This window comes from Thunnus albacares, chromosome 11 (genome assembly GCF_914725855.1).
Source record: "Thunnus albacares chromosome 11, fThuAlb1.1, whole genome shotgun sequence".
Classification (NCBI taxonomy): Eukaryota; Metazoa; Chordata; class Actinopteri; order Scombriformes; family Scombridae; genus Thunnus; species Thunnus albacares.
This window is the reverse complement of record NC_058116.1, coordinates 15,872,015-15,897,234: the sequence shown is the minus strand read 5'-3', so window position 1 is coordinate 15,897,234 and position 25,220 is coordinate 15,872,015. Positions and strand designations below refer to the sequence as shown.

Sequence of the window (25,220 nt, the reverse complement as noted above, 5' to 3'; positions counted from 1 at the left end):
GGGATGTTGAAGAATTCATCTCTTAAATGTTTGTGGTTGTCACATTTACAGGCCAGCTAATGGTTGTCACACAACATTGTGTGACAAACAGCAAAATAAAAAACTTGAATGCACATGCCAGTGGGCAGCACGCCAAGTTAATATTCAAAATATCTCTCAAAATTAAAACTAAAGAGCTTGAAGCTGAAAATTGGCTTTGGCTCAGCTACTTCTGTGTATTGGCTAGCTTCCAACTCAACTCTAAACCAACAATGATTACATTAGTTGACTTGGACATAATCAAATAAAAAGCTGGTCATTCATTCATGCAGGCTAGTTGTCAGTTAAAAGATGCTTTTAAATACCTTATCAAACAAAGCGGAATGACAAAAGCTAGTTTGTTTTTTTACTTTGTTATAGGATTTTATAGGGATTTTTTTTAGTGTAGTTTGTTGATTCAAACTTGAAAGAAAATCTATTAATTTATCAGCACCACAAAATAAACAAACGACCAGAAGGTTGATTGCCTGAAGACATATGTACATACAGCTATTGATGTGATTTTCCTCCTGTGAATTCTGCAGAGCTCTTGTCTGCAGTCTGTGTCAATAGGTTGGGATGGGGGCGTCTATGTCCAGACCTGCGGACACACTTTGCATATAGATTGCCACAAGTCATACATGGAGTCTCTTAGGGTAAGGAAACCTTGACCTAATGAAATGATTAGTTAAATTGTGTAATTGATTGACAGAAAATTCATCAATGACAGTTTTAACAATTGATTTATCATTTACGTCATTAGTCAAATTCATTAGCTGAATATCTTTTTTGACCATTGAAAATCATTGCAGCCTTAGATCCACTGCCTATTAATTGTCCAGCGTAGAAATGGTACGGACTTCTGAGTCATATTTTCAGAAAATGTGCAGGCCTTCGTACTTCATATACCTTAATTACCTTACTTTTGAAAACTCCATTGGTAGTTGCCTCTTCAGTTTTGAGTTCAGACCAAATTTAACTTTTTATGTTTTTGGTTTTTTTGTTTTGTTTTGTTTTGTTTTTATTTCTTTCCAGAATGACCAGGTCCTGCAGGGTTTCTCCGTTGACAAGGGTGAATTTACGTGCCCACTGTGTCGACAGTTTGCTAATAGTGTCCTTCCCTGTCGCCCTGGGCGGGGCACAGAGGCGGGTACATGGCACACACCCACAAACAAGAAGACGTGTGTGCTTGTAAAGGAGGTGGAAGATCTTCAGGAGAAACTTGGCCTTTTCCCAGTAAGTTTTACAGTAAGACCAGGACTTTATAATTACTAGCATCCTGTATTGTTCCACATCCGTTCTCCAAACACACTATCAACTCATTACTGACTGATGGTAACACAGACAGTAATTATGCCATCATGGAAGTGTCAGTATCTACTAGATCCTCAGGCATGTACATGGACTGGCAGTTGTTTTTTTTTTTCATGCAGTGCTAATGTTAGTCTGAATGCAGCCTTAGTGTTGCATGAATAAGGTAATCTGTCACAAAGGATTTCATGTCTGCTGTCACTGTGTTCAGAGGTCTTATTGTTGCACGGTAATGCAGTTGTAAATGCAGACTGATATGAAATCTCATGACATTACTATGCTACTATAACCAAGAAGGTTTGGATCTTCTTTAAGCTACTATTCATACTGCTTTGAAATGAATGAAAACCACTGGCTCCATCAAAACACATTGAAAAATGTAAGACCCTGCAGCATGCCCTGCAAAAGTACTGGTTTGATCTTTTAACAGACGACCTACAAAGTCTGTCCAAATAGGTTTTGGACATCGAACAATAGATTTTAAGGCCTGAAATTGGAACGAACATCAAGGTACTCTTTGTGGCAGAAGATCATTTCTCTAAGTTGACATGCTGTTCTCTTAAAACCATGTAAAAACAGATTGAGGAAAAAAGGCTTAAAACTTACCAGCTATAACCAATCAATTGGACTGATGTTTTTAAATGTAGTTTTTTTTTTAACAAAAATGCCAAAGAACAGTTTGATGTGGCTTCTGTGCTCTCTGCAACACATCTTAGCGAGTTGGATATCATAAAAAATACCAACTATGTCAGTTTTGTTTGGTCATTGATGTATTGTAAACATGTAATTATGATATTTATTACTTGAGTTCAACATGTGTTCCTGTGTATTTTCTGAGAAATGCTCTCAAGAGCAAAGTGGAGCCAAGAAAATTTCAGCTTTCTCCATATGAAATAATGCAATGTGAAAAATTTCTTGAGACAAAGCACTGAAAACTGCTCTAGTAAAAGCTACAGGAAATTGTAACTTCCTAGTATGAAGGGGGAAAGAACACAAGAAAAGGAGATTTATTTAAATTTAGGAATAGTTCCATAGTCACTGGTAGATGATAATAAATGTGAGTACTATATATGAGAAGTGTTTGGAGCACTCTAAACTGTTGACTGAACCGTTGTAAAAACTAATTTGTTCCATCTTCCATTAAGATTTTAAGTAGCAGCTCAATGCTGTATTGGTGGAACGTCACATAATCACAGAGCACTTTATAGTCGGGTCTACATTGGCATGTGAAATACTCTAGTTGTTGGTTTTACTGTTGAAGGTGCAATATTCTGGTTCAATGTGTAATACTTGTGCAATATTTCAGTTTTACTGGTTTTATTGGTTGTATCGGTTTCATTGGTTTTTACCTTTTGAATGTATTAAGTTTGGCTTTTTTAAGTTATTTTATGATTGTAAGGATTCTGCTAAATATGTCTTCAGAAGAATACTCTTTCATCTGTGATGCTGAAAAATTCTCCAAGGGGACAATAAAGTATAGCTTTTATAATGAGTTGGTATATTTGATTGCAAACTATGTATATTATTGGCTTTATTGTAAACACCTGTTTAAAATTTTGTCACTATTTGACAAGGAGGTTGTGGACTTAACTCTAATTCTCTAATCAGTCTCAATTTGCTTTTAGTTGCATCTTTCTGGAATTGTTGATCATATCTTATAGAAATAATTTTGACTTTTGTTCTTGTTTTCTTAGGCGGTGTCTAACCTGAGTAAGGAGATGGAGTTGGTAATCAAAGACATCAAGAACACCACCCAGAAGAAATACATGGACTATGGGAAGAACCCTGGCTCTCCAGACAATGACTTCCTCTTCATGTACTCGGTGGCACGGTAAGAGCGAGAGTGGATACAACATAGCTACTAGGACCTTCCTTAGCAGTGATAATTAAAATTCTACATTTAATATAATTCATAACCTCTTATTCTGAGAGATGATAACGGGGAATGTTATCACTTGGGTGTATGGTGAAGATTCTCTATTTTTAAATTTCTATGGAAGTGCAAAAGTACAAGCACAAAGGTGAATTGCCACCTCAACTTGGTGGCAGTGGTGTGCCAGTGTAACCCTGTGAGGTTGAGCTCTACTATCATACTGCTCAGCCTCCTTGGGAAGCCTACAGCCTGCTGTCTTACCTCATATTCAGAAGGAGCAATGCAAATTCTTTTGTGGTTGTGGAACAGTAGACCAAATCTTTAGTCTTGTTAGGATGGAGGGTTCATGGCAGTTTTTGTTTGTTTTACTGAACAGGATTGTACCTTGTCGCTGATTCTGTTTATGATCTTCATGGACAGACTCTCCATTCACAGCTGAGCAGTGGCATTCTGGTGTAATTCCATCAGACAAAACTTACTTTGTGGCAGGTTTCAACAAAGTGTAAAGCAGCCGAGGTGTGATAGTCAGCACCTCTGAGCACATGGTACAGTGAATCTCCCTCTTTGACTTGGAAGTAAGTTGCTGCCCCACAAGAAGTAGAACCACAGCTATGTCATGTTAAAAGGAGATGATATTAGTCATTCATTTGCTCAAGATGCCTCCTGAACATCTATGTGGAGGTATTCAAGGCACAATCATCTGGGAGGAGACCCAGAGACAGGCCCAGAACATGCTGGAGGGATTTTATATCCTAGTTGGCCTCGGACAGCCTCAGGATCCCACAGGAGGAGCTGGAGGACATAACTGATGTCTTTGCTACCTTATTTAGACTTCTGCTACCGTGAATGTCCTGTAAAACAAGCAGTGTTGTTATGGCTATTAACTATTATTAGTATTGTCATTATTATTATGTTAATGCACCTAGTTTTGTAATTCAATGGTCTCTTCTGCTTTGTCCCATTCCTTTATCAGGATCTTGACTAAATACCACCTGAGAAGTTAAAGGTGTGGCTTGGTCATGTTGGGTTATCTCAAAGCGAGTCTTTGTAGTTACTGACCTCTGTGACTGTAGTTCTCAAACTTGGAGGTCCTCTCTATGCATCCCCTCACACATTTTTACACACATGAACACACTACTGACTGTCGAGACCAGTGGAATAAATGCCAGCCTGCTCGTCCACTCATCTGTTAATGCCAGCTCCTCAACTTGAATAACAAAAACAGTAATGTCCTCTCTTCAGTTTTAGAAACTTTGTTAATTTTTCACTCCTGAAAGCCCTACTTGAAATGAAACTGAAATTCAATACTGCAGTTGTTGCATAGCACTTGCACCTAATATATGGATTGCTTTCCCTTTTTTCAAAGTTGCTCAGGGAGCTGTGAAGGTTTATTTGATTTGTTTTCTTCATACTTCTCATTATACTGCTGTATTGGTCCTGAAAGTGTTGCAAGAACAGTGTTAGCAGCATTAGCAGTGTTGTCACTTTAGGCAGCAGTAAAATGGTATTGACTGTTGCTCTGTCTTCACTTATTAGGTCTGACTGAGTATGGATTCATTTCTTTAGCTGAGTTTTAGGACCACTGGTCTTCAAGTGCTCTTTCTTAAGCTTGCTTGCTCAGTCACAGTTCTGCTGATTGGCACATGTATACATATCCAGCAGTTACTTGACATTACATGGTGTTGGGACATCTAGGGTTGAGCCAGTGGTCAAAGACAAATATTATACAACTACAATGTCCCAGTTTGATTTTGGCCAGGAATCTTAATTGCATGGCACCCATCACCTACCCTTCAGCAAATAGACCATAAAACATAATCTTAAAAAGAAATTACAGAATCCTTTCTCAGGTATTTGTATCTTCTCAACGAGCTGGTCACAGGTCAGAGAAATGACTGGCTTTCAGTTCACCTTGGGGTCTCTGACTTCTCACCACTCCCATCCCAAAAAGTCTGCCCTTTTGTGGAGCGTAACCATCCAGACCTTTTGCCCACCCAATGTTGTGGTTCCCTCAGCCCTCCACCCTGAACAGAAAGATCCCCTGAGTGTGTCTGGGTGCCTGTTGGCTCTCTGAAGTTCAATGAACAGCGCAAATTGCCTGAGGAGTGGAAAATTCCTCTGTCACAGGGGCGCTCTTATCAGCAAAAGCCAGATGGAGCTTCACCGTAGCTGCATTATCTATGTGAAATTGCTTTTTCTCCCAGGAAACCCAAGGATTTGCCCCCACCCCTCTGGCCCATAGAAAGAAATGGCCGGTGGCGGGATGAAAACAGGCCCAGATCAGTCTAATTTTAGTAATACCTATCTATTTTCACCATCTATGTACTTTGTTAAAGGTTTTAGTTTATTTTTTCTCTGTTTTGGTATTGGGGGGAATACGAATTCAGAAGTGAAATGTGTTTTGGATATGCATGGGAAATGCACAGTGGGGATTATGAATGAACTGTGGTTGGAACAGCTTTTATGCTAATGGTCCAGCTTGTGCAAAATCAGTCTTGGAAAGCTGCCATTTATTTGATACGGAATTGCAGCTGCAAAACAGGCGCATTAAATGGCAAATGGCTTGACTAGGCAGCATCTTTCATCTTCCTAATCAAACTGGTAAAAGAGGGAAGCTACGTAACCAAACGCTGAATATGATGATACATCAGCCATTTATACCAATAGCCACACTTCCTATTTCACACTCTGCTTTAATGGTCGTCTTTAAAAGAACGTTGCACCTATGTAGCCTGCAATACATGACAAAAGATCCTTCGTACTTGCTTAGTCTCAGAGAGAACAGGGTGCGAAAGTAGCAACCGTGGTACAATGAAGGTGATCCGTCTTGGAGATACTTTATAACAACAGTATCATTTTAAAAGAATAAAAAAAATCAACATCTATTAAAGATAATACCAAACTTAATTTGATTTTTATTGAATAGCTACTTCCATCTCATTTTTAGAATGGAAAGCCAATGATTCTTGTTAGTGCCACTCTTTATGGTAAAGCCAAAGTTTGAAATTGCTGTGACTGTGAAGTGAGTGATGGTATGACTCAGCAGGACTCTGTGCTAGTGAATAAGCCAGGCGGGTTTTTGATTCAGTACACAGTGGTACGTGAGAGCTACACATTTTATGATGTAGAGAGCAATATTTTACCAAAAGAAATCATGTATGCCTCGTCATCTGCACAATCTTGACAGAAGAGAGTAGATATGGCAACAGTGGACAAATGGGGCCCAAAAATGAACAAAATACAGGATGTGGGGTAGTCTGATGACATGTGTAAGCTAGTGTGCTATCCAATATCTGTTGGGTATTCATTAGCCAACTGTCTATAGACTGGGCAGGTAATTTGATATAATGTAAGTTAAGTTTATAGGGTGTGGCATGTCAGAATATTCAGCACAGTCAAACAAAACAATAAGTCTAACCATGATAATCTCCTGTTGTTGAAAATGCCCAATGTAGTTTTTGTAGAATTTTCTGTTCTCTTACATGTGTCTGTTGTTCATGTCTGTGGTGGATGTGGGTTCTGTATTGTCTAAGGTTGGGTGGGTGTTTGCTCATACATTTTTTTTGTAAAGCACATTGTGATGAGTAATGAAATATAAATAAAATTGACCTGCCTCATGGAAGGCAAATGAGAAAATCTTTTGGACTTGCAGGAAATGATGATTTTTGGGTTTAGAATACCTTTTTTTAAAAGGTGATGCTTGACAACAAAGGTAGGGTTGGAACATGTGTGTGTTACATATGAACACATTGAACTGTTTTCATGTGTGTATCTCTTACCTACTAATATTCATGGCTCTGTGTCCTCAGGACCAACCTGGAGTTGGAACTTGTGCACCGGGGAGGAAACTTATGTTGTGGTGGGGCCAGTGCAGCTGCCAAACGCTCCTGTCTCAGTGAGTAGTCACTCCTAAACCACTTCATCTTCTGTCACATACACAAGCTGAATAATATGCATTGTGGAAAGTCAGTTTTTTTGTGTAAGGTGAAATGCCTGTGGCCTGATGCTAATATGTCTATGAGATAATTAATAAACAAGTTTTAAGCTACAAAGGGCCATTATTGTGAAAAATATTGGTCCCTTTTAATTTATCCAGATATAACATTGTTGTAGCAATTTTCAAGTCAAAACTGCTTGTGGAACATGCAACATTACAATAAACAGCATCTGATATTAATTGCCATTACCATAGAGTTACAATAGAATGACAGTCAGTAGATAAATGGCCAATTTCATTTTCCTAATAATGTCTGTATACTGTGTGTTGTATCTGCAGTGTAACAGAAAAGTTAGACTTAAAATAAGAGATTAACCATTTTAATCTTTGACTGGGTTTTCAGTGACCTGCTGTGTTTTCACAGCTTCTTTAACAAAATGGTGGTTTAATGTGGTGCTGTGTCAGATGTATTTTGTTGTTTAAACTGCCAATTGCAATGACGTGTGTTATTGCAAGTGATTGTACATCACTTCCCACCAGCCTCTGTGCAATAAAGTGTCTTGAGCTGGGATCAAACAAACCCATTCTTCCATGCCACCGCTGAACCATTAAAAGAAGAGAAAAAGGGTGGATTAGTAATGGATCAGTCAAGGATAGATGCCGTCCCAGTTGAGCTGTTGGGAACAGTCAGAGTAAATGAAGCAGACAAATGGGTCAAGTGCTGGTTTAGTTGATTGTGTCTCAGCTGACAAGGGCATGTGTCTGGAGGAGGATGAGACTATGGTCCTAGCTAAATCATTAAGGAAAAGCTAACCACTTGCATCAATGATTAACCACTAGCAACATTCATTGTATCGATTAGTGATCAGAAGCTTCAGTTTGAATCAATTGTTGAAATATGTATAGCTGAAGGACAGGATGTTGCAATACAAAGTGTGTATGAAGGTGAATTCTGATCAGAGTCAAGTTTGTGCAAAGTGACTACTCCCCATTTTCTATTTGTTTAATTATTCTGTCAAAGTTGTGGCTGCCGGCTGCTGCAGTGAAATGGCCTGTCATCCTTGAGTGGCTGAAAAGAGATTTCACACTGGAGGTTTGCCATTTTTGAGCTACATTAACCATGTAGCTGTGCTGACGGCCAAATTTACTCTGTTGCAGTACATTAGTGTTCGTTCTTCTTAGGGAAATGGATTTAAAGGAAAACGGCAGACGTGTGCTAACTGTGAGAGCCCAGGGGGTTCCTAAGCTTGTATCCCAGAAGGCACTTCTTCTATTTAAATGATTAGGATACCATGGACCACAGAGGCAAGCTGCCTGGATTTCCCTTGAAATGAGCTAAATCAACTCCAGAGAGGCCAGACTCCAGATAGCATGCCCTTAGTTTATTTATCTGCAAATGTTTGACGTTTTGCTGTTGCTGACACTGTGCTGGGTGTTTAAAGGCAAATCATGTTGACCCTCATGTGTGCAAACTTGGTGATGGTTGACAGCTTTATTTGACACCCCCATTGCTGATAGATGATTTCACATGTAGATCATTGTATAATCTGGGAAGAAACATGTAGTTTTCAAAGAAATAACTGTTATTAGAGTGTTTGAGTGTGAATGTGAATGTTGACGTAAGGGCAGTTCTTAAAACCCTATCTGGAGGATTTGCAGGGAAGTGCTTGTGGAAGAACATGTATGTCAGCTGATGTTATTGTTTGTAATCTAGAAATGCTGAAGGATACACTGTATTTTAAAGTTTATAATCACAACCGCAACAATGGAGAGCTGCTCATGTTCCTGAGTTGTACTGCACAGTAGAGCTGCGTTGTGTTGACTCATCTCCTGGCGGACTGTTAAACCTCTGTGGCACACATGACATATCCCATTACCTTGGAAATGCTTCCTCCTGGCCTTCACTATCTCTCTTCCTCTCTGCTAATTAAAGTTTGTCTCCTGTCTTGCAGTAGTTCCCAGTATCATTACCTGCTTCACTGTTAGCTAGCTTTGTAACAACTTTGACAGCACAGGCTGACTGTAACCTTTCAGAAACTATTTTAACTAAAGTCATATGCATGACAAAGAGCTATGATCAGTTTATGGATCTGAATCTTTTTACTAAAAAAAAAAAGATCCTGTTTTTCCCATTTGTTTTTCTACCTCCCTGTCATGGCCTCCTCCAGTTTAATTCCTAGTAAGAGTTGAGTGATAGTGAGGGAAAGGGAAGAAACAGTCCATACTGAGGACAAATGAGATGCACCTAAGGACTGACACAGATACTTTCCTCTCTTTATGCTGTGTCTAAATTTACCTGTGGAGGGCAGTGTTGCTCTAAGTACTGATAGTTCACACAAGTCGAATTGCAGAGCTGATTATCCGAAGCACTTTGCTGCATTACAGCATCATAAATCCCTGTAAAACAAAATCAAACAGGATTAGTGTTGCTCATTGGTTGTCTGTAAGTGTTGCCCAGAGGCTTCGGTTATGCAGACGGTTGTCAGGTTCACCTAAAGACAAGACTAAATGTAACTGATTGGTTTCAAACTGGGCTCATGTGTGCTTTAAATCTATTGCTGTTATGCAATTTTAATTTCTGCCTCTAAGAGGTCTTCAGTTCATAATTAGTAAAAGTAGGTTAATTTGTTTCTGGACTGATACGAAAGACAAGGACATTTCTCCACTTACTTAACATCTGAAATGAGTAGGCCAGCTTCCTGCCCTTTAACCATGTTGAGGCCAGCTGTAATGTCATAAATTTTGGTACTTGGAGGAGGTTTGTTCCACACAAAGACAATAGAGGCTATGAGGTGTCCTGCTATTAAAAGCCAGTGTGTGTGTGTGTGTGAGGGACTGTGTGTGTGTGTGTGTGCGCACAGGGGGTCTCTCTTCATGTTCCATTAGTTTCACAGCGAACAGGTGTGACCCAACCAAAGAGTTGCTCGGGGCTATCAAGCGCTACCATGTATCCATCTGGCCTGGCCTGGTTTTATCAGAGCCAAACCACTCGCCTGCAGTCCGTTCAAGTCAACTGCTTTCATCGTTTGATCTGCACTGTTTGCTGGTGGGGTGTGACAATGGACACTGAGATAAACAGACACTTGCTGGTTTTGTTCCTGTCAGAGCTTGTTGGAACAAAACACTGATATGTGTGTGTGTGTGTGTGTATGTTTTTTCCCTCTTTCAGATCAGCTGTTCCATGTGTTGGCCATGCACATGCGTCTGTACAGCATCGATTCAGCTTACAACCCCTGGACTAAGCTGACTCAGGTTACACCAAACCGAGAGGAGGAGTGAGTGACTTTTTCTCTTAGCTACCTCTGTGAAATGCCAAATCCATATATCTGTGCATCCACTCTACTTCTCCTTACGCTACCCCTCCCTCACACAAACATGCAGTCAAAGCTCCACCTTGTCCTCTCTCTAAATGCCAGCATTTCCTCCTGCCCCCAACAGCTTCTCCTCCACACAAAGGGGAGCTAAAAACAGAAAAGGGACCATGCGTGGTTTCCATAGATACCAATAATTGCTACATCTGGCAAATTACCGGGCACTCCACAGAGAGCAAAACGACCCTGTCAAATTCACTGTACTGAGAAAAACCGCTCCACACCAACACCATACCAGCATGGCCTCTCAGCTCCCAGCTGTCTGCTGAGCTTCAACAGAAACCCATATTTAACAAAATACAAAAGACTTAGTTTCTACGACAAACGTCTTTTTCTGTGTTCAATCACTACTGTACGTCAGAACATGGCTTTTATGCGCAAATGTCTAAAAACATTGTGTGAAAAAACGGAACTTGCAGCACTTAGCAATACAAGATGAGCTTTAACAACCTTTCCTCCCTGTTAGTGTTGTAAGACAGCTTTTACACCTGTTACTATTAAAGTGCTCACAGCCATGCAGTATTCTCAGAGGAGCCATTTAGGGTTTAAAAATACTTTGTCAGGGTTTTGGGAGGGAGCACTGTCTTTGACACCCTTAGGCGGTCAACCTGAGCTAGCCTAGTTAAATAGGACAGGGAGAGATGCTTTAACATGAATGCAGAACATTGCTCTCTTTTTTATTAGATTAATTGAAGTGGAATATATTAAAATTTGTGTTGGTATAGATTGTATGTAGTGGTCTTAGCAGGGTTGAAAGCTCAGTCCTTTAAGGCTTTCCTCTGATGCACAGTGGATTTAACTAGTGAGTGCTCTGGTAATGGAAGGTATTATTCTTTAAGTGCAGTTCGCCTCATTCAAACCCCCCCGAGGCCTTTCAGGAGTGGAGAGATTGGAACTTCGCTGAATTGTCGACAGAACAGAAGACATTAAAATGGAGATAGCACGCGATACAAAACTGTGACCAGGGATACATTAAGGAAGGAATACAGTGAATGTATCTTTTGATGCCATGTATTTGTTAAGCAAATTTAAGACTATATACACAGGGAGACCTTTGCTCCTATACAGAACCTTTTTAAATAAAAGTAGCATCATTACCATATTTATAATGGCTCTGAGATTACTATCTAAGAGAACCTGCATTTCACCATTTGCATGAACATGTTGATAAATGCAGGGATTAAAGGTGCAGTATGTAGATTTAGCGGAGGGAGGGGTCAACTTAAGCTCATAGTTCTGAGTGACAGATCGAACATCAGAATTCGACATGATGGAGTTACAACAGTAAGATTTGTATTATTGTTGTTCAATCACTGAAAACGAGCTAGCAAACGATGGACAGATTAATAATAGTTTGCTGGCCAGCTAATGTTAGCCTTGTGCTTGGCAAGTTTACATTTAGCCTACCAATTTAAAGTTAATAACACATTGTTATTAAAAATTGTTGTGTTGTTATTCTGTGTAAGCACATTGAGAGCCACTAAACTGGAATCAAATTCCTTGCATGCATACTTGACCAATAAAGATGATTCTGATTCATAGAGTAACGTTATTAGTTATTTACTATTGAAGGCTGTGGCATTTTTGATTAAATGTTAATTAATTGTAAGATCTGTCCAACACATCTAGTCTGATCTAATTAATGTCCTCTAGTGAAGCTACAAGTTGTGCAGCTGTTTGCTGTCTTTAGTACTTGGGATTTTGTTGGGCCAGTTGTTGAATAGTGACAGATGCAAACTCTGTAATTTTAAATAAAGGGGCCATATTATACCTTTTTCCACAAGTTAACAGTTCCCTGGTGTCTTAATAAAATGTATCTGACATGCTTTGGTCATAATACCAAACGGATCAAGCACCACAGCAGCCTTCTCATCCTGTTTAAACAGCCCTGTTCAGAGCGGGCAGTTTGAGTGCCTATCCTCTTCTGTGGGTTGTGCTGGCTACCATGGCAACTGTTTAGCATGAACCCTGGAGAGACATGGCTGCCGGAGAAAACATAGTGGTGCAGTAAACACACCAAATGCCTCACGCATTACTTGTGTGACTTTGACTGCTGGATCATTTGTGTTTATTCACCCCAGAACAGCCAGCGAGCAACGGCAGGCAGCGACTGGTCCCCAACCAACTCAGTGATGTTACCGAAGTTCAGCGTGAATGAACTTAAAATAAACTTAGATTTTACTTTGATTTAATTGCAATATGGATGCCAAAATGACTACATCATGATGCTGATTTGTAAAAAGTCTGAATTCATGCTTTGTCAGGTCTGTCCACAAGACAACAAGCAAACAACTTTTAAAATGCTGAATGTAGTTCACATCGATCAGGAATATGCTAACATTGTTGCTGCTCCATCCACACTCAAAATAACTTCATCTAAAGGCATAAATATGGCAGCAACGTATAAACCGGACGGCTGCCAAATCTCATAATTTTACATGATATTTTTTAGTAGGTATCAAGTAATGTACCCTGTAACATGTTTTACAAATTGAAGATGGGGAATATGACTTGGCTGCGACTTGAAAAAAATTTTATCAAAAGATTTAAAATTTTTTTTTTTTTGCTTTAATTCCTGTAAAATAAATACATATATTTTAAATGGGACCGAATGCATCCAGTCTGATTAATTAAAAGCTCCATTGCTTGTTTTTCAGTGGCTTTGATGAAGAGAGACCTGAAGTACCCATGCTGTTTCGAGATGTCCCTTCCCTACTGATTATCTTTGTGCTGACGATGCCACAGCCTCTGCGAAAAGGTACGGTTCCTGTGTTTGCATCATGACACTACAAAAGAGCGGAGAGTCTTTCATGCCCTGTTTACACCTGGTATTAAAATGCGTCTTGGGTGATCTGATCACAAGTGGACAGCTCCATGTACATGTGTGAATGCACCCAAGATGCAATGAGATCTGATCGCTCAGAACACATTCAGAGGTGGTCTCGGCCGCATATGGCCACATTCTTTTAGCAGTGTGTATGCAACGTGTCCTCGGCCACATTGAAGGACTGCCCACTCAACAGATGTCCTCTGCGTGAGCATAAGTACGCACTCATTCGCATGCCAAAGGTGTCACATTAAAGTGAAAAACAAGAAGAAGCCACAACAACAGGCAAAATGGATTCTCCTGGAAGGAGAACATATCAAACACGCTGTCTGATTTCCATTTGGGCCGAAGAGTTTTGATTTTGCCCGTTTGCCAAGATCTTTGCAAACTACTTCTTCTTATAAATTCCAGTAGACTAGGCATGGGAAGTGCATTGTTGCCTTTCGCTGGTTAAAAACAACATATTTGGTCTTTGCAAATGGAAATGACGTACATGTTCATTTGCATATAGAGTGTGGAAGTGGGATCCGATCACAAGTGGTCACTCGAGACACATGTGGAGACACATTCTAATGCCAGATGTGAACTGACGTATTTAGAGCTGTCCACTTGTGATCGAATTGTAGGAGAATGACAGAGCCAGGCAACCGTGACCTGGAATGAGTGCCAGGTCGCTGTGACCTGTACCGATGCCAAACATGTCAGTCCACCGAACCAAAAACAGGAGACATCTGGAGATATTGGGAAAGAGGCGGAATACCACACACATAGTTCAGAGACGCCTACTCAAATTTGGTAAAAGTTGAACGAACACATACACACACATAGCCCGTCTTCAGTATAAAAAGGCATGTCATGTCCTGTAATTTTGGAATTTATCTCTGACTACGTTGTTAGTAGGGCCGCTGTGAATGAAGAGATTCCCCATCTGACACCTGTGTCTCGACCATCTGATTCCTCTTTCATCGGCCTCTTTCTGCCACAACAGAATCACGCAAGACACATGTTAATGCCAGGTGTGAACAGGGCCAGAGAGACACGATGATAGGAGGGCTGTACCTCCTTCTTGTGTCCTTTTTCTCTGGCTTGTTGCCGCATCTCCTCCATCTTAGCTCCTCACTGCACACAAGTTCTAAATTGACTTTTGACTGAATTTGGTTGACTGCTGGCAGGGACAATTTGAAGTTTTGGAACATGGAAATGGTGGATTTATTGAAAAGTGTAGTTTTTGATAGTATTGTGACAACTCAAAAATAATTAAATATGCCTAGTGCTTTCATTAATCATTTTTCTGACAATGTATTGGGGATTGTTTGTCATGTTGTTTACAAGGATGAGCCTATGCCATGTTTGTGTAATTGAAAAAGCAAAAACAAAGCATCATTAATGGAGTAATTGTTAGATGGAGAGAATTGATTTTATTATGTTTGTTTTTCTGTATAATAGAGTGAGAAATGCACATGAATTAAGCCATAATCGGCTTAATTATGCACAAAGCATAATGGGGTCACAAAACCTCTGTTTTCAAATAGATTTTCTGTTTTTAAGAGAAATCGCAAGGGTGAGCAGTGTTTCCCCTATATGCTTTCAACAATGGCGCAGTGCCGCTGCTAAATGATGAACACCACTGCTGAAATTTCACGTTGTACATAATAATCACGACGAATGCAAACCGCACGCACTTCCTCCGCTTCAAGCAGCTGACTGTAGCTAGCTTGGGAGAGAATGGAAACCAGTGTCATGTATGGCCTCTCCCTGTCCTATGCACACTGGTGGCTGGTGCTAATTTTGTGCCCTGCTCTGTTTAACAAACATAAACATGTAGAAAACCGATATTTGCATTTGCTTTGCCTGTAGTCCTTCATCCACCACTAGCATTGTTAAAACGAAAGCTGTCTGTATGTAGTTGCTGTAAATGTTTAGCTTAGTTTGCCACGTATATTAAAACTATTCAAATTTTTGTAAACTTAGCTGCTGGCTGAGACAAACCAGCGTCCCCTCCCTCTACCAGCAGTACCTGCAGGCAGTGAATCACCTCAGCAGCAGAGGGAGGAGGACAGGAGGAATGACTGATACTGACTGATGTCTGTGTTCTTCATTCTTTCTAAACTTCACTCAGTATTTTGATGTCAGGAATATTATTTATTTTACTGACATTTTAGATTTGTTTCTAGTGAGATATTATTGAGGTTATATAGTGACTTTGCTGTTGTAAACTGCTCTAGAAACAATATTTAGTTATATTTAAATTATAAATCAATTATAATCCTGCTCTCAATTAGGATTACTTCAGGACATAGCGCTTACTTCATTCTTGCTAATTTCTGACTGTACTGTGAAAGAAATCTATTTATAAACCTTTTAAGTTATAAATATTGTAATGGTAATAGTCCAAAATGAATTTTTAGTCAAATAACATCAAATTTTCTTGGGGGAGGACCCCCAAACCCCTCTGACTGTGTTGTACACACAACATGACTCTGTGGACATGGATAAACCTAGCTGGAGCAGATCTGAGCTAGTTTTAAGTTATTCCACTTTGTGGGCTCTGTGCACGCAAAACAGCACCGCTGCTGAAATAAATCCTATGGGAAACACTAGGTGAGGTATGATCTGTCCCTGCCTGAGTCTTTTGCGCTTGAATGCTATAAAGCCTCTTTTTAAAAATTTTTTACCTGTAATTGTGTGTGGTGACACCTGTCACAGTGATCAGGACAGTGCAGCTGTCAGCAGCCTTTTGCTGTGGAAGAAAACAAATGGGACCCTTTGTTGTTCTTTACAGCACTAAACTTAAATATCCTTCAGGCTACATTTTCCACCTGAACCACTCTGCTAATTATCCTGCACACTGAGCTCACAGCTAAGTTCAGCTCAGCTGTTTATGCAGAACTGAGGAAACAAATTCAATGCCCCGGTGAATACCTGCAATCCTCTGTGAATGAGCTTTTTTTTTTTTTAATGTTTTTTTATAAATTCAAACTAACAGCCTCACATATTGAAGCAATGTGCTGAATTCATTCTTTGAGTAATTTATCTGTGTAAATTGTGCTTCTCCACTTGTATTGTTTAGGTTTCCACCTGGCTTGGTTTGTATAATGAGTGTCTCTCTCTCTCTCTCTCTTTGTCTGTGTAGAGCACTTTACTTGTGTGGTGAAGATGCTGTACAACCTTCAGTTCACCCAGGCTCTGGCTGCACTTTCAACCCAGTTCAGTCCAGAGGAAAGGCAGGCCTGGAGCACATCTGGAGCACTGAAAAAGGTAAAAGTGAAATAACATTACAATAGCCTGAGACCTAATTCACAATGTCCTGCTGGGGTTAAAGTTGCCTACCTTATATTTTCTATTGTAAAGTGTAGGTCAAAGACGGCCGTGATGTAGATAATAATGGTGGCGTGGCCTGCACTTATCACTGTTTTAAGTGCGGCTGAAATAGTTGTCATTGTGTTTTCTGTGCTCAGTGCAATGTCAAACTGTGTTAAAAGTCTACTTGTATCCGCTGCTTGTTGATGCAGTTGAGTCTTCTGATTGTTCCCAAGAACCAGCTCACAACTATAGTAAATCATTGCGTATGACTTGGTATTGAGATGAATTAAGCCCTTTCCAAATTCATTTATGTGGTTTCCACAGTAGACAGTATCGATCTTCATTATCTGGAAAAGTGAGATTGCTTCAGAGTGTTGCATTAATTGGCTATTTATCTTGAGTCTATTAAATCTGAATTAGTGAGTGACTGGCTTGAATGTCGAAAGACAAATAGCCGAAACCCTCCCCTTTAGGGTGTTTCCATCCATAATGGAGGTGTGGATTAGTATCTTCCTCCTTCGTTGTCATGAACAGTAGTGCAGGCATTCACAAGTTGCCATCTAGATGGATTTTAAATCTGCAACGAGGACTGCATCCATATTTGGTGGAATGCGATTGTAATTAAATTGAAGTTGTTAAAAAAGATGCAGTCTGAACAAAGATCAGAGCCTAGTGGAAGGAAATCCATGGACTTGAAATTCCTCCCCTATAAATCTATGACAAAGGACAGCAGACGAGATAAGACTGCTCTTTTATATTCTACCACCTTCAGCTTGATAAATGCTTGCAGCTTTTCCTTTATATAAAATAGTAGCCAAAGCAGTTGAATTTTTATCAGAACACACATTCAGTAATGTCTCGACCGCTTATCAGATGTTATATTGTACGAAAAGAATTATTGTCCTCTGCTTATTCTGCATAAGTCATAATATTCCTACAGTGCAGCATATTTTATACATGAGGACCATGAAGATGCACAGGTGAAACATTCTGATCTGTGTTATTTATTCTGATATGTGACATTCATTTACTTGGAAAACTAACTATATATTGTAGTGATGAGCCATCAGCACAAATGGATTTTTTTTTTTGTGTGTGTTTTGTTGTGAGTTTAGTGTCACTAGGTTGTCCGTTTCTAAAGCTCTACACGCTATCATATATGTTCAATACAAGTACCCATCTGACATCATTAAAACAGGTGACATCATTAAAACAGTATGAAAGGAAATAGAGCTTAAACAAAAAATGATGGACTATTTTGTTGTTGTTTCAGAGAGACTTGAAGAATTTATATTCCTTGACAATTTCAGTCTGATAATCAAACTGAATTGCCATGTTGTTTCACTTCATTATTCAGCCTGACATCATGTTCATGTTAACCAACTTCTGGTAGGAAGAGGCGGCATTTTGTTTTGTTTTGTCCTTATCAGTTGTTTCACTAACATCATTTTCATACGACACAGAAGCTTTTGTTGCAGTTGCTAAGAGCAGTTCATGTTTTTCACAACAATCGAAGACATTTAAGAGTTGTAATTTCTGTAAGTTAACTTAAACCAACCTGTACAGCTCTGATTGTTTGTGTTTTTTATAAACTGAGGAAACAAACGTCAATGAGCACAACATTACGTCTATTTGAATCACTGAAAAAATCAGAGATGTGCTCCAACAATATGGGAAGAGTTTTTATAGCCGGCTAAAAAAAAATACATGTCGCTGAATTGATTTGATTACATACTGTCAACATTTTTATTTTCTGCCACAGAATGCTTCAAATGCGGAGAAGTCTTTTGAAGCGCTGCTCAGTCATGTCATCAGTGAGCTCTCTAAGGACAAGTGTGTCTACAAGGCGAACACTGAAGGAACATCAATGGTGAGATGCTGAAATAACTGTTTAGCACTTCAGAACTTAACTGCATACAGCCTGCTGCTCTCTCTTACCTGCCCTTTTTGTTCTTTTCATTTTCTATTAAACAATGAATTGGCCGTTGCCCTGAGAGACAGTGGTCTAATATCTCTACTAATCTCGATCGGAGATATATATCACGGTACTATCAGCAAGCTGTTGGCTGGTTATTGATCAAGTGTTACTGTTGTTTCCCTCTCCAGCTGAGCTCCAGTGTGTGGTCCCCGCAGTCTATCGAGTTCAGCCTCCAGCAGTTCTGCCTGCCCTTCCTTCGCCTCTCCTGCCTCCTGCAGCATCACCTCTATGGAGACAACCTGACTGGCTGCCTGGTATGTTTTATCATCGATGGCATCCTGCCTGCTTTAACTACCCTTGTGTTCTTGCAGCAACACTGCTCCATAGATCTGCACATCACAATGAAGACGATGAAATCTCACCCAGCAGGATTGATTTCTCAATTAAAAAGAAACAAGGCGTTTCTGCACTTCAGTAGACGAGTTGAAATCCTCTGACATCCTGCCAATCACAGGCGAGAGTGAAAGCAAAGAGAGAGACTCACCGGTTGTTTTCTTGTTCTCAGGAGGAGGAGGAGTTCTCGTCCTTGGCTGTGTGTTTGGGGCTCTTACCTTCGGCCCCTCAGGCTTCCAACAACGTGCACAGTGCCTCATGTCTGGAGTGGGCAGTCAGCGCCTTTGAATTGATGACACAGTGGTGTGCTGAGGTCAAAGGGCTCTCTCAGATGCAGGCTGAGCAATCACTGGTATGTTCAGCCCACAGAGTATACATGCAATATGTAATATGACGATGCTATATATCCAGAATAACCACATATGTAAAGCTTTTTGTCATGGATTATTGTCCTTATGGGTCATAATGTTGTCTTATTAATATTTGAAACCATATTAGCTATGATTCATGTCAAAGACAGCAGGAATCTACCAGAAAAATCACTTCTTTTTTTTTTAATTCAAAAATTTAAAAAACGAGTAGATTGGATTGTGACAATTGTTCATATTTTTTATTTTAATTGTAATTGTTTTAGAACAATTTCTAATCTTAAACTGAAGATTTTATGTTAAGGTAACAGCTGAATGTCAACATAAATCTCTATTGAGAATGACTAAATTAGTTCTGCCTCTTAAACAAATTAAAGCTATTCGTCAGTGGAAACAGTAGTAGTATATGTCAGTACTATTAGTATATTTCAATAGTGGTATATTTCAGTGTGCAGGTTAAGTTTGAATTCAGAGAATATCGGCATATGGTCTTATGAGAAGCTGAGTTTGAATCTGAGCGATGAAATGTTCAGGCTAGGTTAGTAAAGTGACACTTTGAATGTAGTTTCAACCTTGTTGTCTGACTGTGAGCTGAGCGACTGCACAACTAGCCATGTGTCTTACACCCTTGTGATTCAGCACTGCAGTAATCTTGGATGTTGTACGTCATTTGGTAATCATTAACTTAGGACATTATTTATCATTACCTCCTAAAGCTGAAGGACATCATAAACACTTTATTGTCAAGAGACCTGGGTAGATTTATTCATTGGAGGCTGACAACAAGTCAGCTTTAGCCTTTAAAAACAAGGAAGCACAATTTATTGTAACTTTCAAAGTTTTAGAAATGTATTCCTTATGAGTCACAGTTCTTCTAATCTGGTGATACTAATAAAAATTTTCACAGGTCTGTAGAGGACTGAAGCTGAGAGTTGAGGGAAGAGCAGGGTTAAGTTTCAGGATAAAATATTTAAGTATTGATGGCTGCACTCACACAAAGCTGTCACCTGAATATATTTTAAATATTTCTCTTTCTTCTCCTCTGAAGACCTTGCTTGTTCAGGATCCTCAGTGGGCTGCCCCTCGCCTTCTCCAGCTACCTGACAACTACAATATCATCTTCCAGTACTATCACAGGAAGGCCTGCACTGCCTGCAAAAAGGTGCCAAAAGACCCTGCACTCTGCCTTGTTTGTGGCGCCTTTGTCTGTCTCAAAGGGGTGTGCTGCAAACAGCAGGGTATCTGTGAATGTGTTTTGGTAAGTTTCTCTCAAAAGCAAAGTTATATTGTTGCTATCAGTTCAATGTCAGAGGCATCACATATTTGTAACTGTTGACCTAAATGACTGCTTTAACCCACACTTACTGCAAGATGAATTTAAATAGCCGTGGTCTGTTTCTACAAAACTTACGTGTTGCTTGTCACTTGTAGCACTCCCAACATTGTGGCGCAGCTACAGGCATCTTTCTATTGATAAATGCCTCAGTCATCATCATCATCCGTGGTCATCGTTTCTGCCTGTGGGGTTCTGTTTACCTTGATGCCCACGGAGAGGAGGATCGTGATTTACGGTATGACACATCACATACAGATATAAAAGCCACATAAACAATTTTATACTCCTCTGCTGTGTCCATTATACATACTTGCTGTATACAGAGTGTACTATACACTTATCATTATATACTATTTCAGTAGTGCACAAGAAATCAATGAACTTTTCTGTTTTGTACTAATGGAAAATGAAGTAATATGTGTGCTGACAGACACCACTGACCACTACCTACTAAACATCATACAGATAAAGAAACATGGTTTTCCAATATTTAATTTTTATTTTCCAAAATCTTCCTCCACCTGTTTCACCACCATCCACAATCTGTTTGAACTTTTTCCAGCTTTTTTCCAACCAATTCTTTATTGCAGTGCATTGCAGAACAATAGTGCACATTAACAGCACTCTCAGAAATCCTGTGTTTTTTAGACTTTTTTGAGTACTTAGTAAGTTTTCGAGTACAAACGCACCATTTACTCAAAACCTACCTAGAAACTAATAAAAACTTTATTTGTAAAGCACCTTTGGTATAGAAAAAATGCAGCTCAAAGTGCTTAGAAATTAGAAATTAGTATCTAGTATGAATTTGAGACACAGCTCCTTTTTTAAACAATTGTTGCCGCAGTGGAAAAAGCACAGATCTCACTTTTGTTTCCCCCTCCCTGCCTCTCTTCAGCCGCGGCAAGCCTCTCTTCTTATGTGAAGAGAGGTATCGAGTGTTGGAGCAACAGTGGGTTTCACACACCTTTGATCACATCAATAAGCGTTGGGGGCCTCACTATAATGGACTCTAAGATCCTCCAAAGTCCACCGAAAACTGCAACCTGTGACGGAGAAGATGTGTGTTTTTTTTCTGGCTTATGTGTCTGCCTCGATCAAAATATTTGGGAACTTTTGTGTGACGAAACACAAACATCCAGCGAGGGTGTTGCTGCCACAGCCTTGGTTTATGTGAAGTTTGGTGTACAATCATGCCTAAAGATTAACACGTGTGTGTGTTTAAGTGATTTCTTGTGTGGTTTTCAACAGGGAAAAAAACAGAATTTGGTAAGATCAAAGTAAAAAAGCACAACTTTGCCCAGAAATAAAATTGGTTTTGAATTGGCTTTTAAAGCCTGACATATTTATTTGGGTTATAAAAAGATATATATCAAGTGCTGAATGTCCCTGCAAAGTTTGATTACTTTTTGCACCATTTATGATGATGTTAACGCATATCCCTATTATTTATCGAAATGTGCTCTGCTGTGCTGGCATGAGTTTCAAGCTCCTGATGAGTGTAGCGATGTTATTGCAATGTGCACTCATTGTCTGCTGACATGTGAAGGTAGGCAGGACAAGTCCACCCATCAACACACTAGAGTTTTTTTGCAAACAAGCAAAGGCTCTTTTTATGGGTCTAGTTGCAATCCATCCTCAGGAATTTTTTTTTTGTTTTGTTTTTTGCTGTTTAAAATACGTTTTAGATATTTAAATAAATGCTGCTGCTCATTGTTCAAGTAAGTAATTTTAACTTTTGTGAATATTTTTTTTTTTCTAAGGTTGTGCTTTGAGTTTATGGTAGATGGCTGGGAATGTTGACTCAAACTCACTTTAATGTTTAAGGAGGTATGCGGTCACCTCATTGCGCTCGCTACAGATCTCGTAGTCCTGCTCTATCTGCGCTTTTTTGTTTCTGGTTGGTTTTGAAGAAGAAACTCCAAATACCAACTCCAAGAAAGCTAAAGCTACAACCGGTCAGAGTTGATGAAGAATCGATGTTATTGCTCCACAAAAATAAAAAAAATAAAAAAATATAAATTAGTTACAGGAATTTGCATTGTAGGAAATGTCATTGCACAGAAATGGTGTCCTGCTGAAAAAGTGAACGCCATGTGAGAGCAGAAATCCTTCACCGGTTCTGTCAAAAACATTCTCTCAAGATATGAAACTCAAAGAAACTCAATGAAATGTAAGTTGCTTTTGACAAAAAAAAAATGCCAATACTCTTCATCTTTCTGTGCTGTCAGAAAAAAAGTTTTTCCCTTTTCCCCCTTTTGACTGTGGAGTCATAACTGCAGTACAGAGCATTTATTGTGATGACTATCCCTTACTCATGCATCATCTAGCTGTGATTTGTAGTTGCATTCCGACTTTACATGACTATCAGACTTGAGTATCCGTTATACACTGTGCATGACATCCTTTAAGCCACCATTATTTAAGTGTCTTAGCTACTTAATTTTCTGATTATCATCTTTTTTTTCCAGAAGAGAGGAAATTTATCCAGTCGTGCCTGCGAGACTAACATTCATTTTTGTTTGAGTGATCAACAGCATAGCGCTGATATCTCTGATGTCTGGCTCTCAAATGCTGGGCCGCATCGTGCTGCATCAAGGAATTTTTTTAAGGAACAAGTTAACACTTGAAAAACTTCTTCTTGAATTCATGCATGCTGCTTTTCTGTTTACCAAGTTTCTCCTCCCTTCTTCTTTATTTTGCTGTACCCACTTTGTAAATGACCGCAACCAAATAGCCAATGAGTAATGGGTGTAAATTGTAACTGAAAGCTCTTGTGTGTTCTCCTGTATGAATGAAGAGAGAATACAGTACATTACTGTAGGTGCTGACTCAAACTTTCTGAGTTTGACCAGAAAGTATGACTTGGACATTTAATGCAAAATGTAACATATGTGAATAAAATATAAACACACTGATTTGTGTCCTTTTTTTGTTTCCTGTTGCCAGTTTTGTCTGATTTTGAGTAGTGTTCTTACTTAGTGTATTAATGTACATCATATCCTGATCCTGTATTGGTTCTGGCAAAGTATTCAGTCCAGATATGACACTCAATGTTGCTATCGTGTCTTAAAACAATAGTCAGGTTCCCAAATGAACATTGAAACAGGTTTTCCTTGATGTAATCATTCCTTCTGTCCGTACTGACCATTAGAAGGTCCCGTTGTAATGCACTTATAGTGTGATTGGGGACAAGTATGTCTTGTCCCCAATCACACTGTGAGACATGCTTGAAAAATTGTGAACCCATCCTTTAAGATACACACATACATCTCAAACTGTGTCCACCAGAGGTCTCAGTTCATTGGAGCTTAAATCTGAAGGGGGAGAAGCCATCAGATCATAACCTCCAATGAAGTTTTGAACACAAATTTTGACTATCTACCAGAATATAGACTGTGAAGGAAAAAAAAAAGATGCAAAACTACTTTCAAAATGCCACAGACCAGATACATCATTACCCACTACCAAGATAAATGAACTATCAGTGTATATGACAGTTGGCTGACATATTTTCCACATCTTGTGTCATTTATAGCTGCAAATAAATAAGCTGCAATAAGCTCTATTGATAAAACTCAAAGAAAATGAGCTTAAAATTGCACACAAGTTTGCAGTATTGGTGATTTCTTTGCATACTGTTCAAGTTAATCCAACTAGTCCAAGTGCTCTTTTCTGGACTGAGAGAGAAATTTCTCAGCCATGTGACCGAGTGTTCACTGGATAATTGGGTCGAACTTTCATAAACAAGAGAGGCCCTCTGGATAATGACCGATGGCAGCACAAAGCCTCTGTTTTATCCCAATTAGGCGAAAGAGAGAAGTACAAAAACCTCCGAGATTGTGCACCAAGTTTCATGCTGAGAGATGTTGGTGCTACAGGCGGTGCTTCGGCGAGCATCTCTGGACATTTCCTCCTTTATTCCCTGTCCAGGTAGGTACTGCTGCTTCACAGATAGTGTATACACAGCAGAAGCCCATATAAGGCGGTGTTGGTCAGATAGGAGCTTCCTGTGTGCAAGACAACATGCTCAGGTGTATATCAGCTTGCTGTTAATAATTAAAGTCTTTCACAGGCAAATCAGTTCGGATATGTTGCTATGGACGGTAAGCTGCACGTTAAGAAATGCTCTTAGTTAAAGCCAAAATATTAAAGTTTGTGTAGAGGTGTCTGCAGTGTTGACTGTGTTGACCCAGCTGGCAGGAGATGGATACAAGACTGTGCAGTGATCCGCTGATGTCTGAGACACTTTCTCCTGTTTTGCAGATGTTAGAGATGGAAATACGGAGGCAGAAAAGTCAAGGTAGGAATCCTGTTTCCTCATCTGTGAGTCTGCAGATAATACAAAGGCCTCTGTCAGCCTTTATACTGGTGCCACTTGATCATTTTACATTGTGGAATAGTGAGCATGCAGTGGTGTTGACACTACACAAAAAACTGCTTTAGCAAGTCCACATTTGTACAACAATTACAGACACTGAAAAGAGAAAGAATGTGTAAAAGTTGGAATACAATTCATACAATTATGTTGAGATGGTCATTAACAGTGACAGACTTTATGGATTTAT

The 25,220-nt window shown here is 39.5% G+C and overlaps 2 protein-coding genes across 6 annotated transcripts in view; both read left to right on the top strand.

Moving 5' to 3' along the window:
* Positions 1 to 23,570, top strand: part of ubr3 (ubiquitin protein ligase E3 component n-recognin 3) — a 46,584-nt gene extending 23,014 nt beyond the window's left edge. For both annotated transcript variants that reach the window (XM_044366836.1, XM_044366837.1), the window contains 13 exons: positions 564 to 674; positions 1,054 to 1,254; positions 3,024 to 3,160; positions 7,012 to 7,097; positions 10,309 to 10,414; positions 13,168 to 13,268; positions 16,471 to 16,595; positions 18,403 to 18,510; positions 18,747 to 18,872; positions 19,124 to 19,303; positions 20,368 to 20,577; positions 20,751 to 20,890; positions 21,551 to 23,570. In XM_044366836.1, the coding sequence (XP_044222771.1) occupies positions 564 to 674; positions 1,054 to 1,254; positions 3,024 to 3,160; positions 7,012 to 7,097; positions 10,309 to 10,414; positions 13,168 to 13,268; positions 16,471 to 16,595; positions 18,403 to 18,510; positions 18,747 to 18,872; positions 19,124 to 19,303; positions 20,368 to 20,577; positions 20,751 to 20,890; positions 21,551 to 21,668 (1,749 nt within the window). In that variant the 3' untranslated portion in view covers positions 21,669 to 23,570. The remainder of the gene's footprint in view (positions 1 to 563; positions 675 to 1,053; positions 1,255 to 3,023; positions 3,161 to 7,011; positions 7,098 to 10,308; positions 10,415 to 13,167; positions 13,269 to 16,470; positions 16,596 to 18,402; positions 18,511 to 18,746; positions 18,873 to 19,123; positions 19,304 to 20,367; positions 20,578 to 20,750; positions 20,891 to 21,550) is intronic.
* Positions 23,571 to 23,818: 248 nt separating this feature from the next.
* myo3b (myosin IIIB) overlaps positions 23,819 to 25,220 on the top strand; it is a 67,477-nt gene continuing 66,075 nt past the window's right edge. For 2 of the 4 annotated variants that reach the window (XM_044366839.1, XM_044366838.1), the window contains exons 1-2: positions 23,819 to 24,585; positions 24,919 to 24,955. In XM_044366839.1, coding sequence (XP_044222774.1) covers positions 24,519 to 24,585; positions 24,919 to 24,955 — 104 coding nt within the window. In that variant the 5' untranslated portion in view covers positions 23,819 to 24,518. The remainder of the gene's footprint in view (positions 24,586 to 24,918; positions 24,956 to 25,220) is intronic. The other 2 variants (XM_044366842.1, XM_044366841.1) reach the window with 1 other exon arrangement.